General features: G+C 40.1%; 1 protein-coding gene across 1 annotated transcript; it reads left to right on the top strand.

Annotated features, from left to right (window-relative positions):
- The first annotated feature begins 13,134 nt into the window (after window positions 1–13,134).
- LOC106917873 (uncharacterized) lies at window positions 13,135–15,818 on the top strand. Its single transcript, XM_014987153.2, has 2 exons — window positions 13,135–15,045; window positions 15,187–15,818. Exons 1-2 carry the CDS (start codon window positions 14,708–14,710, stop codon window positions 15,407–15,409), a joined length of 561 nt encoding a protein of 186 aa, XP_014842639.2. The 5' UTR covers window positions 13,135–14,707; the 3' UTR covers window positions 15,410–15,818.
- Window positions 15,819–17,382: the final 1,564 nt, after the last annotated feature.

The following is a 17,382-nucleotide window of genomic DNA, read 5'->3' as shown; positions in this document are numbered from 1 at the left end:
ATGTTGTCAAGCCACTCACTCACACACACACACACACAGACACACACACATACATATACACAGTTGGATGAATTCTGAAAGTGGAAACCTTGTCTGTCTTTCCTTATTGGAATCTTGTCACCAACGCAGTCCTAATGGATGGCCAGAGAAAGGATGCCACCCACAGCACCATCTGGCTAATGCCCCGTCCTCTGCTTATGAATTACGCTAAATTGTGCCCAAGAGAGAAAAGCCACATGTTCATTATGAAAGCTGCAGGGGTATTAGAGATCCCTAGAGTCGTGCCAAACGAGCTGCATGTCACAGGACGCCGTGACACACAACACGGCGCCATGATGGGGAGGAAGTGAAAAAAAATCCCAGCCTCCACTGGTTTAATAGGATGCATTCATCAGAAGACCTTGACTGAGCTCTGTCAGGGTTGGTTTTCCATTGTTTCAATGATGATCAACTGCTTTGTGAGGGCTGAATATTTATCGTGGCCATTTGGAAAGTCATGTGGTTTCACACTCCACACGGGCTGTTGTGAGTTGAAATCAAATCGAGTATACTTTAAATCCTTGAACCGAGTTTATGCTGCGTTTTATTTCAGTTGGAAGACCTTCCTGGACTTTGGATTATGCCGCACTCACATTAACCTTCTTACTCCTGCAAATCCTATTTGCTAATGGCAGGGTTTGTACCCTGAATTTGGTATCCTGATGCAAAAAAATCAGCAGTTTTTGACCTCAGTGCACAATAAGGCTTGCCTGGGGAATTAAGTATGGGTCATTTTTGTCATGAAATGATGAAGAGCAGAACCCAAATCCAGGGAGCTGGCAGATGAAAATAAACTATTTTATGTTAAAAAGGAAAGTCTCAGGAATACAAGGGACAGCCAGGTGGCAACACCAAGAGGATGCGACGCTGAATGAGAACCAAGTGGCATTTGAGCTCAGCAGCATGATAAGGCTAGAGAGGTGAGTTGACAAGTGGATGGGAGACAGCTGGGGGGGGGTGAAGGCAGCTGAGACTCTGAACACTGAAAAACAAACACTAACAACACACTAAGAGAAGTAAACAGAGATGCAAACGTAAAAATACACCATAACACAAATACTGTACAGCAGACTGAGAGACAAGAGGTGAGAAACACTAAAGCACACAACACAAACACAAGGAATCTTAAAACGAAGTAACGGGGTGTCAGTTAAAAGTCCTTTTGACAATGCCAGAGAAAATTGCCCTTAAAAAAACTGCTCCAAAATTGGTATTATTCCTGAATTTTGGTCATAAACAAGGTACACCTTTTCCATCCCCTGAAATACACTGCTCAAAAAAATAAAGGGAACACTCAAATAACACATCCTAGATCTGAATGAATGAAATATTCTCATTGAATACTTTGTTCTGTACAAAGTTGAATGTGCTGACAACAAAATCACACAAAAATCATCAATGGAAATCAAATTTATTAACCAATGGAGGCCTGGATTTGGAGCCACACACAAAATTAAAGTGAAATGTTCCCTTTATTTTTTTGAGCAGTCTATATTTATATATTTTCTTATGATGTTGAAACTTAATTGGCTATATATATATATATATATATATATATATATATATATATATATATATATATATATATATATATATATATATATATATATATATATATATATATATATATATATATATATACTTTTTTTTTTTTGCTTATTTTTTTAAATTGTGTACTCAGGCTACAGGGAACACAGGTTGTAATCTAAAAAGGCTTTGTCGTTGATGCAAACACATTTTGTGCCCTGAAAAAAAAACAGTGTCATTACTCAGGCCGCAGGCAGGCTCTAAACCGAAACATGATAGCCATTTCGAAGCACGATGCTTACAACATAAGCCAGTGTAGGCAAACCACCATTAGGTGTCTTTTTCTGTGCCCAGGCCATCGTGACACCAGCCCAACAGCATCTGTCAGTCCCTGCAAAAACTCCCCTGGCACCATAAAAAACCGAGCTTCCTCAGCGAGAGAACCGAGACTGGAGAACCCAGTGGGGACCCATACGACGGCAGGGAGAGAAATAAAATAATCTGCTGCCTTTTTCCCCTTCCACTCTTTTCATTCCACCACAATGTGCACCATGCATCGCCGTGAAGGCAGATGGGGGAGGTGGAGGTGGAAATAAAACATGCATGAGTTGCCTGCAGCCCAGGAAAATAATTACTGTCATTTAGCAGACATGTAGAGGAGAACAGTGCGGCCCAGTGTGCCCACAGCATATCGCCACGCCGCCTGCATACCGATGAACTGGAAGGAAAGCTAAGAGGTGGGATGCCCTGAGTAGGAGTGTGAGTGTTTCCCTGCTCAATGGTAATGGACGCCATTGTTTATTTATGTGGTTGTTTTCTTATGTCAATCACATATGATAGAATCCTGCTGCAATCACTGGAAATTTGACAGACTTTTCTTTTGATCTGTTGCGCTGACACATTACGGTGAACTGCTCTGGCTCCGGAGGCCTCACAGGACATGAGGGGTACTGTATATTTTTCAGAAGATCAGAGAGAGAGAGATATTTGACCTTTGTGTCTTTGCCAAGGCTAAATCATCTGCTCTTTATCTCTCTGTTTTCCTCTGTCACTCATCTCTTTCCTGCCCCCTTCCTTCACATCTGTCCATCTTCCTCCTCCTCTTCTTTCCTCCGCCATCACTTCCCTCTTCTTTTTTCTTTTTTTCTGCCTGCAGACAGAGCACACCAAAAAATTTATAGGGGGTGGAGGAGAGCCAGCGGAGGTCAAACGCGTGAACGGCTTCCCGTCTGCCTCTCCTATCATTCTTTATGGCCGATGTAGTGGCGGAGCCTTCATTACCCTGAATTATACGCTGTGATTATTACCTCTCCCCCTGGTCTATGCAGACCGACCCTGGCCTTATCGTCTTATCATCTTACCCAGGAGGAACATAACGCACCCAGCTATGGATATAACACAACATCTGCCTTCAACATGACTCCGCTGTGTTTCTTTGAACTTTACAGGCTTACATCCACAGCATGTGATGTATGGGGGTGCATGACTGGCATGGGTTTATTTACAGAAAGCTATATTGGGCTGCAGAGGCAAATTTCTGATGCGGGTGTGGGACTGACTGCTGTGTATAATCTGTGGGTTAAACAGATCCCCACATGACTGGAAATCTGAAGTTTTGCTCCCTGGTGCTAAAGTGTAAAACCATCCACAGTTGTTCCACAGCTCTCTATGATCTTCACTGTACCTCAGAGGAAATTGGATCCAGTTCCTACCTCAGAGTGGCTTGTTAAAGTACTCGCACCCATCATCTGCTGTTTTTTTTAAATTTTTATTTCATTTTATCACATTTTAATGCCACAGCCACAGATGTCAACGTATTTTCTTAGGATTTCTTGGTTTACATTTGTCTGTAAGCCAAGACAAATGTGTTGTATAGCGGTGAAATGATGATGGTTTGTGAAATGTCTGAAAAGTGTACATTTGTATTCAGGGCCCCTGAGTCAATAGTCTTTAGAAATATTTTCTGTTGCTATTTCTGCTTCACTTATTTTAGCGTTGTGTCTCAAACATCACATCACGTTTTTTTTTTTTGTATCTCTGGCTGTATGTTTCCAGTTGTTGTTCTTTTCCAGGCTCCAGGTTTTCATCTGTGACTGTACTGTATTTACCTCCATCCATCTACCCATCTACTCATCATCTCTCTGGTATAATAAAGAGCTTTTTCTGAGGAATGATGCTGCCACCACCAGGCATCACCATGTAGATGTTGTGTTTTGCGTTGTGTGCCACAAGGGTGGACCAAAACTTTAGTTTTCATTTTATTTGGCCAGAACACCTGGTCACACGTTTCACATGTTTCAGTTATCGCAGATATTGTTTTTTATAGCTCTCTTTCAAACACTTCTTTCTTCTTTTCCATAAAGGACAGTTTTTTTTAAAAGTAAAAACTATTAGCTGTTAGACCTGTTACAGTTTTGACCGTTCTACTGTGTTTGTCAAGATCCTGGTTTGAGTGTGTGCTTTGTGTGTTTGTGAGACTCTTTCTCTTAACCGATGATCTCTGCTGGAGGGCGTGGCCTGCCTGCTGCAGACTCCATGCCTGCCTGCAACGACCTCATTGCCTGCAGAGGATTTGAGGGGCTGCCAGATGAAGTCTTTTCCAAATCAAAACCCTCGGACCCTCCGACAGGGGAGATCTGAACAAGCATTCAGATCTTCCCTGAATGCTCACTCACTCTTTGGTCATCTGCTCCAACTTCATATTCCTTAATGCCCACCTGCCTGCCTACGCTCCAACATAGTAGTATGCTCAAAGCCATCAAGGTGTCACAGCCAGGATCTCCACTCACCCCTTAACATCAGTTCACTTCTTCGAAACAACAACACTGAACTCTGATCCAAGCCTCCTTTCACTTTTATCTCTGTAAATAAAGTTTTGTTTGTTTGTTATTTTTCCCGTCCTGGTTTCTTCTCACCATCCTGCATGCGTGCCAGGATGTTATACAGAAACATGCAGTGCTTCCCTGTTTTTGTGACGCTGTTTGTTCGCTGATGTTGTCTAACAAACCCCCTGGGACCTTCACAGAACAGCTGGATTTATACAGAGATTATATTACGCACAGGTGAACTAAGTAGGTATTTGCTAATTAGGCGACTTTAATTTATGGGGAAGGAGGCTGAATGCAATGCATGTTGATTTTTTAATTCAAAAACACATTAATCACATATTTGTTTCTTCGACTTCACACTCAGAAAAAGCATTGAGGAACAAACGCATTGCAGGTTGCTGTAAAGACGCACTATGTGAAAAAGGTTTAAGTGGTCTGGGTAGTTTTTAAAGGCACTGTATAATCTTTGTTTTGTAAGATATTTTCCACTTGGACCCACAGCGACTTCCATATGCTCGTTTTGCAGCTCTTTTGATTCTCATCTGGTTTTGATGTTTATGAGAGAAATACAGCGATGATCCAACTCCAAAGAAATCTGGCTGAAACGCTAAAAATCTTGTTCCTATTTGTGAAGAATTTTAGAAACTGTGCAACTGTGATGTAAACCGTGCAAAATCACAAGGTCTGGACTCGTGTTCTTGTTGCTCCTTCCCTCATATTTGTTTCCACTACCGAGGAGCCTGTGTGAAGTCTGATAATGCGGGAAATCAGCAGGGTGTTCAGTGAGCAGCGAGCGCCGGCGGTCCTGATATAGTGTACTTTTCACAACTCATCTTTTGAGTGGGCACCCTGAGAGAATCGGTGTTGTATCATGGAGCTCATATCAATGCAGAGACAGAGAGGGGGGGTAGCTGTCAAAGACTAGATGACACGGACAATGCAGTAGACTTCAATATCAAGGCGAGGCACCAGAAATACATCTCTAGGTGAAGATTTGTCTTACACACGTGTCAGTGTAATATAAGACAAACAGGATCAAAAACTCTGCGTCTCGAGAGGTTTGAAAACACACCTGGTGCAACTTTGTGTGTGCTTGTATTTGCTTTTCCACATGGAAAAGTGTCATCCAGCTGGATGACGCTGGATATATGTAGTACATATGTTGTGTTTCCTAACCTTTTACACCTTATTATCTCACTAAATGAATGTTGAAGAAGCATTTTAGGACCATGCAACTCAATCAGGACCAAAAATGTTCATGGATTAAACGATTAACAAAAATCTGAAAGAAAATGTGATCAACTGCACGGTTATTTGAATAGACAGCTGTTCTTAATGACAACATCCATCCACAACTTAAAGGGTGAGAGGGTCAATGAAAGTCTTTATAATACAACATTTACCAAAAACTTGTGTGAGGATGGCATTCGTGGCTTTCAGTTTGGCCTTTAACGCCTCAACCTCAACAAGCTGGTGGATCAGAGACTTTAACAAACAGGCACCAGTACGTCCACGTAGATTACCCCACCTCTTCCAACCTCACACTCAGCACAGGAAACCTCCAAGTGCTCAATCGTGGCCTCTGCTCTCTGTTTACCCATGACTGCAGGGCGATCGCAACAGCAGCATCACAGGCCTCATCAATTATCACAAAGTTGGGGCCTGCAGAGAGGAGGTGGCTGGCAGTTTGGCGCAGGAAGGACAACCTGATCCTGATTACTAGAGATGATCTTCAGGGACTTCAAGAAAGTGAGGACAGATCATCCAGGATTGAGCATAAACAGCCAGTAAGTGGAAAGAGTCAGCAGCTTTAATGTTGGGGTCCACATCTTGAATGAGCCTTAACACTTTACACCTGATAAAAAATAAAAAATAAAAACAAAAAGTTCAAGCTTACAACAAAGCTGCCTGTTTTGTTAGCAAAGAAGCTCCTGACTAGATTCCACCGATGCACAACAGAGACTGACTTCCTGTTGCATAGTGTGGTACTCTGACTGCACTGTGGTGGCGAAGAAGAGCCTGCAGTGAGTGACTAAAATGGCCCAGTGGATCATCAGATCCCCACAGCCTGGCACTGAGAACATCTACTCAGCACGCCTGCACAAGCATGCAAATAGCATCCTAAAGGACCCCACACACCCAGGATGCTCCCACTCCTCCGCCCTCCCATCCGGCAGAACGAGGGCTCACAGGGCACACACAACCCAGCTCAGAAATAGCCTTTAGATGGTGGATACTCTGTTAAAACAATCACTTCGAAAGTGGATGAGTGAGAGACAGAGGGCAGCCCTGCTGTAACTCTCAATTATGTGCCTCCTGCTTATGTGCCTTTAATGTCGTTTTTAATCTTTTATATTGTTTAATATTTGAAAACTTTTGTATCAGTACTTTGCTGTTTCTCAGCTGTTGGACTGACCGTTGTCAACATAATTTCATTGTATTATCATAAACTGACAATAAATCTGCTCATCTGCGTATCTTATCTGCCAATTTGCAAACTGCAATTGGCAGTCGCAAACTGTAGTTTATGCCACTAGATGTCAGTCCAAAGCTCTGCACTGCGTGGATCGTCATCCTAAACTGCCCATTTGTAATCGGCAAAATTATTACCGACATCATTTCTAACAATGGAAAATAATAAGTGGAGCACACGCATTTATACATTTATAACCAGGCTTTTATAATTTGTAGAACCACGTTTATAGAGACACTTTTATTGAAAAGCCAACTTTCACACACAAATCAGCTCTTATTTACATTATTAAACTTGGCTAAATATAGCAAGCATCTGAAAGGAAGTAACCCAAGTCTTTCTTATGATTAAAAATAAATTTGTTCAATGGAGCACCAAATAATTTAAAAACCATATGCCTGTTTTTTAATAAATGTGCAAAATCCTTTTTTAAATTTTGGACCTATGATTAATAGCATCCTTTTCCTACAAACAAAAATATATATATTAGATTACTTTATCTGCTTGATTTTAATGCTTAATATATTCTTGGTTCACAAATACTTTTGACTTGACAATTTTGTCCCACATGAGTGTCCAAAAAGTTTGGACTCTTTCTTTAATAATGTATACCACACATTCTTTGAGCCTGTTTTCATATATGAGAGTAGAATAGCAGATCACTTATAATAATCTCTTCTCCACAAGTATGTTTCTTTTGTTCATCAAAGTTGTGTGAGGTACGTCTTCTGTAACTTCCTTTTTACAGGGCCTTTATCATCATGTTTACTCGTAATAAAGATGAAACTGAGCTCAATATGGTGCTTTGCTGCACTCACAAGGCAATCACCTCCATCAGTGCAGTACAATTACCCACCGTGTTGTACTGTATCATGGCCAAAGTGTAAGTACAGACTCAGCAGGGTTCATAGCCCTTATTTAGGATGGCCCACACACACACATGCGCACGCAGTCATCTCCCCCCCACCCCCCCCCCCCCAGTGTGGTGCTATATCAGGCAGTCAGGCAGGGAGTCAGGGAGCAGTAACAGGGCTATTAGGACTCCCAGGGACCCTATCGATCTCCTCATTGATCCCCTCCTGCCTTGGCAGATCCAGACAAGCATGTGGGCTCACACGGCTACCATCTGAAAGAGCCATGAAGCACTACAGACAAGAGCACACGGAGCAGCAGAAGAAATATTAAGTGAGGCTTGAAAGTTACCTGTAGTGCCTTGCAAAGTATTCATGCCTCCTGAACTTTTCAACATTTTGCTAAGTTGCCATTGAAAACATCAGTTGCCCTCCACTGAGATTTTATGTGAGCAATCCATATAAACCAATCCATAATTATGAAGTGGAAGGAGAATGATAAATGGGTTTCAATGTTTTTTTTTTGTTTTTTTTTACAAATAAAATACATATTCAACCCCCTCTATTGTGATACTCCTAAATAAATATCCGCTGCAACCAACAGCCTTGAGAAGTTGCAATATAAATCCAGCCGTTCTGCGAAGGACTCAGAGGTTTGTTAGAGCTGCTGAGATTCACAGCACAGGTGGGAGAATCTGTTGAGAGAGCTGCACAAAACCTGGCATTTATACACAGAATAGTGAAAAAACACAGCAAAAGAAGTTCTGTTTGAAATTAGCCACAGGCCACGTAGAGAACAAATAAAACATGTGGAAGAAGTTGGTTCAAAGCCAAATAAAATTTCCTTACATGCACAAAACATTACATGTAGTAGGATAAAGTGAGAAAATGAACAAATCATCTTCACAATAAAACATGGCTGTGGCAGCATCATGTTGGGGTTGCATTTTATTCCACCGAACAGGGAAGATGTTACGTGTCAATGGGAAGATGAATGGGGCAAAATACAGAGCTGTTCAGAGGCAGCTCAAAACGTCAACCAGGACAAAAAAACCCTGGACATAATGCCACGCTACAATGAAATGGTCGAAGTAAAACCATGCACTATTCAAGTGTTAGAATGGTTCAGTCAAAGTACAGCCCTAGAGCCATTTGAGGATTTGTTTCATGTTTGAAAATATATGTTCACATTATGCTCTCCACCCAGTCTGACTGAGATTCAGCTAATTTGCAAAGAAAAATAAGCAAAAGTGAGACCTGGAGAGACCTCCCAATGTGGTTACAGCAAATGATTCAGGGTGCATTTGTTTAAAAAAAAAAAGGTTTGAAAACCAAGTATCAGTTCCCTTCCACTTTACAGTTATTAGCTAATTTGGAGATATGGTGAAGTTTGTAAACATAGTGTAACAAGTCTAAGTAAAACCAGAAAGTTTTAAACCCTCATTTCCTCCTTTGTTGTCTCCCAATCTCCTCCCTTCCTCCCTTTAAGAAAATGTTCTAAAATATTTCTTCCTCTATCACACATGGCTCTGATTTTATAAAACAGCTATCTGAAATCATCTCCAGATCCATAAAGTGACACTGCTGATTGAGACTGGAGTGAAAGGTTTCACCATTATAAAGATGTTCTCTTAAAGTTAAGAAGATTTATAATCTGTGACAAAATGGGCAGAAAAACAAAAGAAAAAACTTGGCCACAGTTTGCAGAGAGAAGGAGCATCATGGTGGTTATTGAAACCAGGCAGGCTGGAAACTTCACTATTCCTCAGGCTGGCTCATATTAACTTACATAACTGAAGGCATCAGGTATACTTTAGCACCTCAAAATGAGCTCATCAAGCTGGTTGCTGTGGGGGAAACTGTGTGTTTCAGACAGTTGCTTCAAATCATCCTAAACCACATGATTACCAAGCAAGCAGCACAGCAAACTTTCCCTCTTGCATTGACAGCAGTGGTCGGGTGGGGGGAAAAAAGATAATGCAACACTGCCACAAGTGGAGCATCACTGCAACTACATCTGTACCTCTCCACCGGTCATGCACACACTGTGATTTATGTGCATAAATACAACACCATCGGCTAAACAATCAAATTGCTGATATGTATTGAGTTAGTGACCATATAACAAGTGAAGTTGTGTTCTGCTGAGCGTGCAGTCTGACCCTGATTGATGACGGGGGGTGGCAGGTCCTCATCAGGGTCCATCTGATTAATATCCGGCCCTTCACTCCTTTCCTCGCTACTAATGGCTCCCTGCTTCATCCTGTCTATTATTATCATTCAATAATGAGATCTAAAAGAAGGTATATATGTGTGTGTGTGTGTGTGTGTGTGTGTGTGTGTGTGGGGGTGTGTGTGTGTGTGTGTGCAGGTGTGTGTGTGTGTGCGTGTGCGTGCGTGTGTGTGTGTGCGTGCGTGTGCAGTTGTGTGTTGCACATTGAATTTATAAACAGTGTACATGCATCCTCTTTTGTATTAGAACATGTGAATAAATTAGATTATTTCACAGCTATGTGCAAAATTGATGTTTTAAATATTTATTAAAAAGTTTTCTGGGTACTCCGGTTTCTTCCCACAGTCCACAAACAGACTGTTTTTTTCTCATGTGTCTTTGTGATGTCCTGTGAGGGAACAGGTTGCCATAATTGATTGATGTATTAATTTTGTTAGATTTAGTAATTGTCTTAATTCAGTTAAAAACAAAAAAGTTAAATGAATTGTGTATGTGTAATGGTTAAAAACCCTACTTATAATTGTGCTCAGATGCTAAACAAACAAAAAAGAAAAATGGTCAGGAATTGACAAAAAAAAAAAAAAAACAGTACTTAGACAAGATGCTTCTTCAGTGCAGTCAATTAAAATATACATTCAGACGAGCCTTATTTGTCAGATTAAAGTAAATTTTAAAATATTATCCTTTAAGCAGGTATGAAATGTAGTTTTTAAAGCCCACTTTTCTGTATTACATTTTTTTCTTTATTGTTCTGATGCAATTTTCCAATCTTAAATGTTTTGTTTTCAGCAGCTGGAGGAGACAATTCTTATAATAATAAGGAGCTATTGAAATACATACATTTTTCAATAATACTTTCATTTTTTTTTTCAAATATGACTGTATGTGCATTGCATGCCCATGGTTTTATTTATTTAAGGATAGTTTTGGCTCTGGTGTCCTTTATTAGAGCCCATTCATGATTTGTGCCCTCCACCCCCTGCGCCACCGTCGCACTCTTTCCATGATTTTATAACTTAATGTGCTTTATATCTCACCAATTCAAAGTGGCCATCAAAGCCTTCAAAACAAAAGCTCCAACTCAGAGCTTTTCCAAATAAATAAAATAAATTCACTATGAGATAGGATTTTCTCAACCTGCAGTAAAACCGTTGTAATGATTCAGGCACCGACATCCCTCTAAAGACCAACGCATTCCCAGGAGAAATCAGATGAAACTTGCCTCTGAATATGTGCCTAATCTGTGGCATGCACAGGCAGAAAACTGCAGCATCATTCAAGGCTTCAGTTTATGTTCTCAGGGCAACCGACCAGACCAGACACTGTGTGATAGCTGTGCTAGAGATAAAAGAAGTTGTCATCATCTTCAAAGCCCTGTAAAGTTCCTGGGCTGTTAAACACAGCTCAGTATCGCATCTGTCATGATTTTATATGCTGCACCAGGCTGCAGAATGAGTGCATCAGCAAGTGATGTATGGCTTGCTTAGCAATAATTAATGCCTTGATTCAGACTTAATGTTTGGCAGCTTCTGCATAGTCTGGTACTGTGTAGAGTGTCTTGTCAAAAGTATTCAAACTCCTTGAACTTTTCCGATGTTTTCATGTTATGACAACCAATAGTGGATTCGTAAGAGGTTTCTTTTTACCACTGTTTTCTTGTTTGTTGTTTTATCTTTCTTTTGAGTCATGTAAAGCACCTTGAATTGCCTTGTTGCTCAAATTTGATATACAAATAAAATTGCCTTGACTCCATGTGACACACCGTCACTAAATGGTGACGGTGTGTCACATGGAGTACACTCTACTCCGTATCTTTTTGCAATGGCTCCAGGCAGCAACTTTGCACAACTAGAAACACATTTTTCCTCTGGTTTCCTTTGAAAAACAGTTCAGACTCAGATTGGAAAGAGAGCAATTTTGAACTCTTTCCAGATGTACTCAATTGATTTGTGACTGTGGCATAGGAACACATAAATGGGTTTTGATCTATATCTGTCCACTGCGGCTCTGGCTGGATGTTGTCCTACAGGAAGGTACGTCTCCACCTCCATCTCAAGTCTTATCTCGTCTCGAACAAGTTTTCTTCGACAATCTGTCAGTTTACGTAGGGAGCCCAACACATGGCTCCCTGAGCTCTCTGAGCGTGGATATAGTTTTTTAATTCAATGCCACTTTAAACTTCTTTTATTTCATTCCTGACTTGTTTGCTCTGTGGTTTTCATGGTGCAATAACGTTCTCCAACAAACCTCTTAGACCTACGAAGAACAGTTGGATTTATACCTAGATAAGAACACACACACTCACACACACACACACACATACACAATTGGTTGCAATGTATATTTATTCAGAAACATCAAAGTAGAGGAGGATGAACATAAATGCCATATTTTAATTTGTAAAAAGAAAATTACTATTTTCTTGCACTTTGCTATTTATGCATTCCTTTGTGTGCATCTCTCACATCAATCACAACAGAGTACAAGTCATGCTCATTATTGCATCAATGTGTGCAATATCACAATCACAAATGATTGCTTGGATGCAATATTTGGTAGGTTCATGTATTTCAAGTGCCCTGCACACCATTCCTCCATATCGGTGATATATTTGTCCTGTTGTGTGAATTTTTCATTGTCATCTACATCATTGTCACAATGTTCAGCAATGCTATGGTAATTACATGTTTTCCTCATATTATGCAGCCCAAATTAGAGGGTTTGGACTTGTGTCAAATGGTTTCCATTTTCAGATGATTAACTGAGGATTGCTCAATATGATGCTCAAGGCTTAGAAATTGTTTTATAGCCTAACTCCACTTTAAACGTCGCCAGAATCTGATTTCTGAAACGTCTTCAGTCTTCCGCAGTCTTCGTGAAGCCGTTCAATCACCATTGTTTTCTAACAAACCTGTGAGACCTTCACAGAACGGCTGGGTTAATGCGCAGATGAAATAACACTTACCACACACTTTTCAGATTGCCTGACTGGTTGTCTGATTTTCCTCCCATTTCACAACAATGCCCTGCGTTTCCTTAATCCATTGTATGAAACATATTATGTTTGCTGTTGCTATGCGAGAAAATTCAAAGGTTTGAGAATGTCACAGTTCTGAAACACTGGGGTGTGTTGAATAGAATGACAATGCACTTATGGAAAATCAAGATATTTCTCAAGCTGGACTGCACTCTGATATGATTGATAAAGTTTATTGAGCAATCAACCTCGATGAGCATTGAGGAGGGTGGCGACCTTTCATTCATGAATATGAAACTACTTATAAGGGCTTGAAATGATCCCATGATGATATTGTGCAACATATCAAAAGCAAAGTGCTCTACTGAAAGCAAAATGACAAGGAATGAAAGAAGGATCCGTATCAAATATGTAATGCTTTGCAAAAATGTTACCCACAAAAAAAGTCCTAAATAACAAACCCCATAAGCGCTGCATGGTGTATTCATATTTCTGCAGAGACTCATGACAGCAACAGAAAACCTGTTAAACTGATTCATTTCTCCGGCTCATATCCAGTTTAACTATTTAGTACTGACATTTTTCTTTTTTTTTTTGTATGACAAGAAAGTTAGAAGAATTTCAAATGGAACATGTAACAAGCATCGAGACCAAAGCATCCCGAGGACTTCATTGAACATGTTGGGTTTGAGTAACTTTATTTAAGGATGCAATTATGAATACGCAGAGTGCAATAAAAAAATAACAATAAATAAATAAATAAATAAATAAATAAGAAAATACATTCACAAAAAGGTTAAAGATCTTAAGCACTTGCAATCCATCAAATTGATGCTGACAGAAGTGAAGCTGAAAAATTGGGTTATCTTTGGTTAATGGAAACATGTTTATGGAAACATTACCCAGGACCTGTGCAAAGTTTTGTGTTAAAGTTCTTTGAGAAAAAAATGTTGTGCAATGCTGTGAGAGTTTACAAGCACAGGGACAGGGGAAAAAAAATCTGTTTGCTCTGTTTATTGAACTTGGACCATGTACCATGAACTTATAAACTAGATTGATAATTGTATTTCTGTTTCTTTATTTGTATTGTAATATTTAGCTTACCTGTTGTCTAACAGTACATTTCAGGTGTTATAAAAGCAGTAGGATATTAGCAACTGAGAGCTTAAGATGGAATAATGTAATAAGAAAAGATGCGTCTTTGTCCTTTTTAACAAAACTGGCAAAAATGAAGATTCATAACGTCTACCAAAAAACGGTGTCGAAAAAAAACTTGACACCTTCATTGACTCTTGCTCCCCACTACCTCGCATGCCCACTGAGCCACAGTCACACTTGTTAGCCTTTTAATATCAGTAAATGATAACCTGAGTAAATGAAAAGCAGTGTTCAAACAATAAAAAAAAAAATACCAAGGAATAATACTGAAGGACAAGAATGATGCAAAAAGACTACCGAGACTCAAAGTCATTAGAATCAGGGCCTTTAAGTGCTTCACATATATAAAAGAAATTGCAGAAAAGTTTTCATACCACATCATCAACAAACTTTAGCCTTTAGCACTAGCATTATTGTTTTATTTTTTTTCCCCCCCTAGTGTTTTTGCCAAACCACGGGAAAGATCTCTCTCATACTTGTGACCTCCCTGCGTTAATATACAACCCAGCCGGGAGGATCTTTGCAGCCACTTTCTTTTACAACCGACACACGTGCTCACTGAGATGTGTGTCTAAGAGGTGCCGAGACATTTTTGAGCACATTCAATTATCTGAGATGTGAATGCACTGTTGTCATTTAGAGGACACCTCCACCGTGCACCGAAGAAGCAACGTACAGAACAATTCAGCAGTCATGGACGTGAAGAAACAGCTGTTGTCCTTTGCCCGCATGTTCTTACCTTCTGTGGGATTTGTGTTCACGTGCATCGGAGCCTACCTGGTGTCCCAGCAGAACAGGCCAGGGTTCGATCACAGGATGGTCCCTGTTTACATCATGATCATCTTCGGCTTCCTGGCCATGCTCATCGGGGTGTTCTGGAGCCTCTGCCACATCATGAGGAGCAAGATGTACCACAGAAGAAGACACGACAGTGACATCCAGATCTTCACAGTTGAAAGGTGAAACAGCCAGTAAATGCTTGCACTGATTTTTTATTTTTTTTTTCTTCATGTGATCACACTTGCATGTAAAAGAAAATAGCTAAAACTGTTAGTGTTTTTGATAAACCCATTCTTTCTGAACGCGGATCTTCTCTTCAGCAGGCCGAACTCCTTTCCTCCTCCGTACGAAGAGACCCAGTGTCCCTTCGACGTCAGCCCGGGCAGCATGCATGAGGAGGTTGTATCAGTCGATGGAGTTCCCGTGGTTTTGGATGTTGCACCTCCACTCTACACCCAGGACAGTTCAGAGAGTCCAGACTGCAGGTGGAGCTGGGAGCCACCACCTCGATACAGTCAGGTGGTCCACACTGAACACAGTTAGAAGGATGCATGTGAAGAGATGCTTCTTCCAACACCAACGGAGAAATGGGTTTTTAATCTACTCCCTAAGAGCGAGGACCACCAACTAGGAGAAGGTTCCCTAAAAAACGATGGACGTCACTAAATTTGTGACTTTGCTTTACTGCAAAATGACATCAGCTGCTGTGTCAACGCCCAATCTGCACTGTCTCAGTGGACACGGTTTTCTGGGACTTTACTGGGTGAAAACTTGTTGCGTTGGAACTGAAATGTGTGTTTAAGTTACTTGAATGATTTTGCTTCTGGATCAAAAAGCTGTTTTAGCTTTTTAGCACTCTGTCTTGGTTGTGTAACAAGCAAGTCGGAGAACTGAATAACACCTCTGTTATATGTTTTACAGAGTTATATACTTTGTTTTACAGAGTATAAGATCGTAACATTTCTGAAAGACGTTGCACCCTGTCGTATTGCCTGTGTAATAATGTATATTTTGTTCCTCAGACGGTCTTTTATAAAGGCTCAATATTGTCAACATTTCTATATTTATTCTCAGATTTTTATGTTGCAACACATTAAAACAGTTAAATTGTCTTCAATAACTGTAAAGTTTTATGTTAAACCTGAAGTTACTTTAATTAAAACAAATCAGTTAACTTATTTAGGCCACAACTAAATTCATTTACACCAAACTAACCTGTAAGTAAGTAGAACAAACAGTACAACCCAAAACAAAATGCAATACTTAACACATATTCACCTTTTACTCTCTTCCATTTGATTGCACTTAGTGTTATTGAAAAAAATATAAATTTTAGAGTTTGGCTGCATTAAAACTAGGGAACAAAGCAAAAACATAAATAAATAAAATACTGATACTGAAATGCATGAGTGAGATCAAATTTAATTTATCGTTTTTTAAAAAGCCAAATCGTGGCGGATGTTTTATTTTGATTCTCAATCAATTTCACATAAATAGGAACAATACAGATAACTGTTTTCAACCTGTTGCTTTTAGAAACCTTACAGGGCCTGATCGGATGAACCAAAAGCTCCAGGGAAAACATCAGACACTTGGTCTTCTCACAGTTTAGCTGAAGGGAAAATTGGGCAGCTAAAGAAGATCATTTTGTTTATGAATAGTCCCACGAAATGACTGTGGCTACGTCGTTTAGTCAAGTTATTCAAGTCAAAGGTTGCAACCACAACATTATAAAAGCAAAGAAAAGATTAACTAGTACGTCAACAGAACACCACAGCTCAGCAGTGTTTGTAAAGAAACTTCAGGAAGTGTCTCATGAATTTTAAGTATTTCCTTAAATCTCCTTCAAATATCCCACCATATCTGTGCGTATGTCTATCACGATCCCCAGACGGGTCGTTTATGTTCAAAACGCCCCGATGGTTCACTTCGGCACAATAAGCATTCAGGTGAAACAGTAACCAGAACTTCATAGCCGCCATGTTTTTATGAACTTTACGAATGTGATTAAAAAGACTTGTTTTTGTTAATTACATGATTATATCAAAATATCATTTTATAATGCCCCTTATCATTTGCACTCCAGGATTCATTTTTTATAATCAAGGATTTGACTAGGAGCAGCACATTCAGCAACACCAGCAGTGACGCCTGGCACCATAAAGATGGAGCAATAACCTGTACGGACCGACGGCTAACGTCTGCATGGCTGAGTGAAAGCATCCTATTGAATATCTACTGGCTTTATCCTCAAATCAGAATGATGGCAATCAACATGTTTATGATGTCCTGCTGTCAGCGTCTCATCGGAGCGGTGTAAAGATCAAACCTCATAAGCTCTTATCACAGCTCAACGGCTTCAGTTTGTTTCCTCTTCAGCTGGAAAACAAGAGCTGTTCAATCACAGCAAACAAGTCCAGCGATGAGGACACTCCTTACTGAAAATCCCCAACATGCCAAAGGGCAACGAGAAACTTTTTTATTTTTTATTTCCTCTCAGTCCGAATGCGCACAAA

This window comes from Poecilia mexicana, unplaced genomic scaffold, assembly GCF_051168715.1.
Source record: "Poecilia mexicana isolate PSO_F unplaced genomic scaffold, ASM5116871v1 scaffold_9, whole genome shotgun sequence".
Taxonomy (NCBI): domain Eukaryota; kingdom Metazoa; phylum Chordata; class Actinopteri; order Cyprinodontiformes; family Poeciliidae; genus Poecilia; species Poecilia mexicana.
The sequence above is the reverse complement of the archived record's forward strand: the minus strand, read 5'-3'. Positions and strand labels throughout refer to the sequence as shown.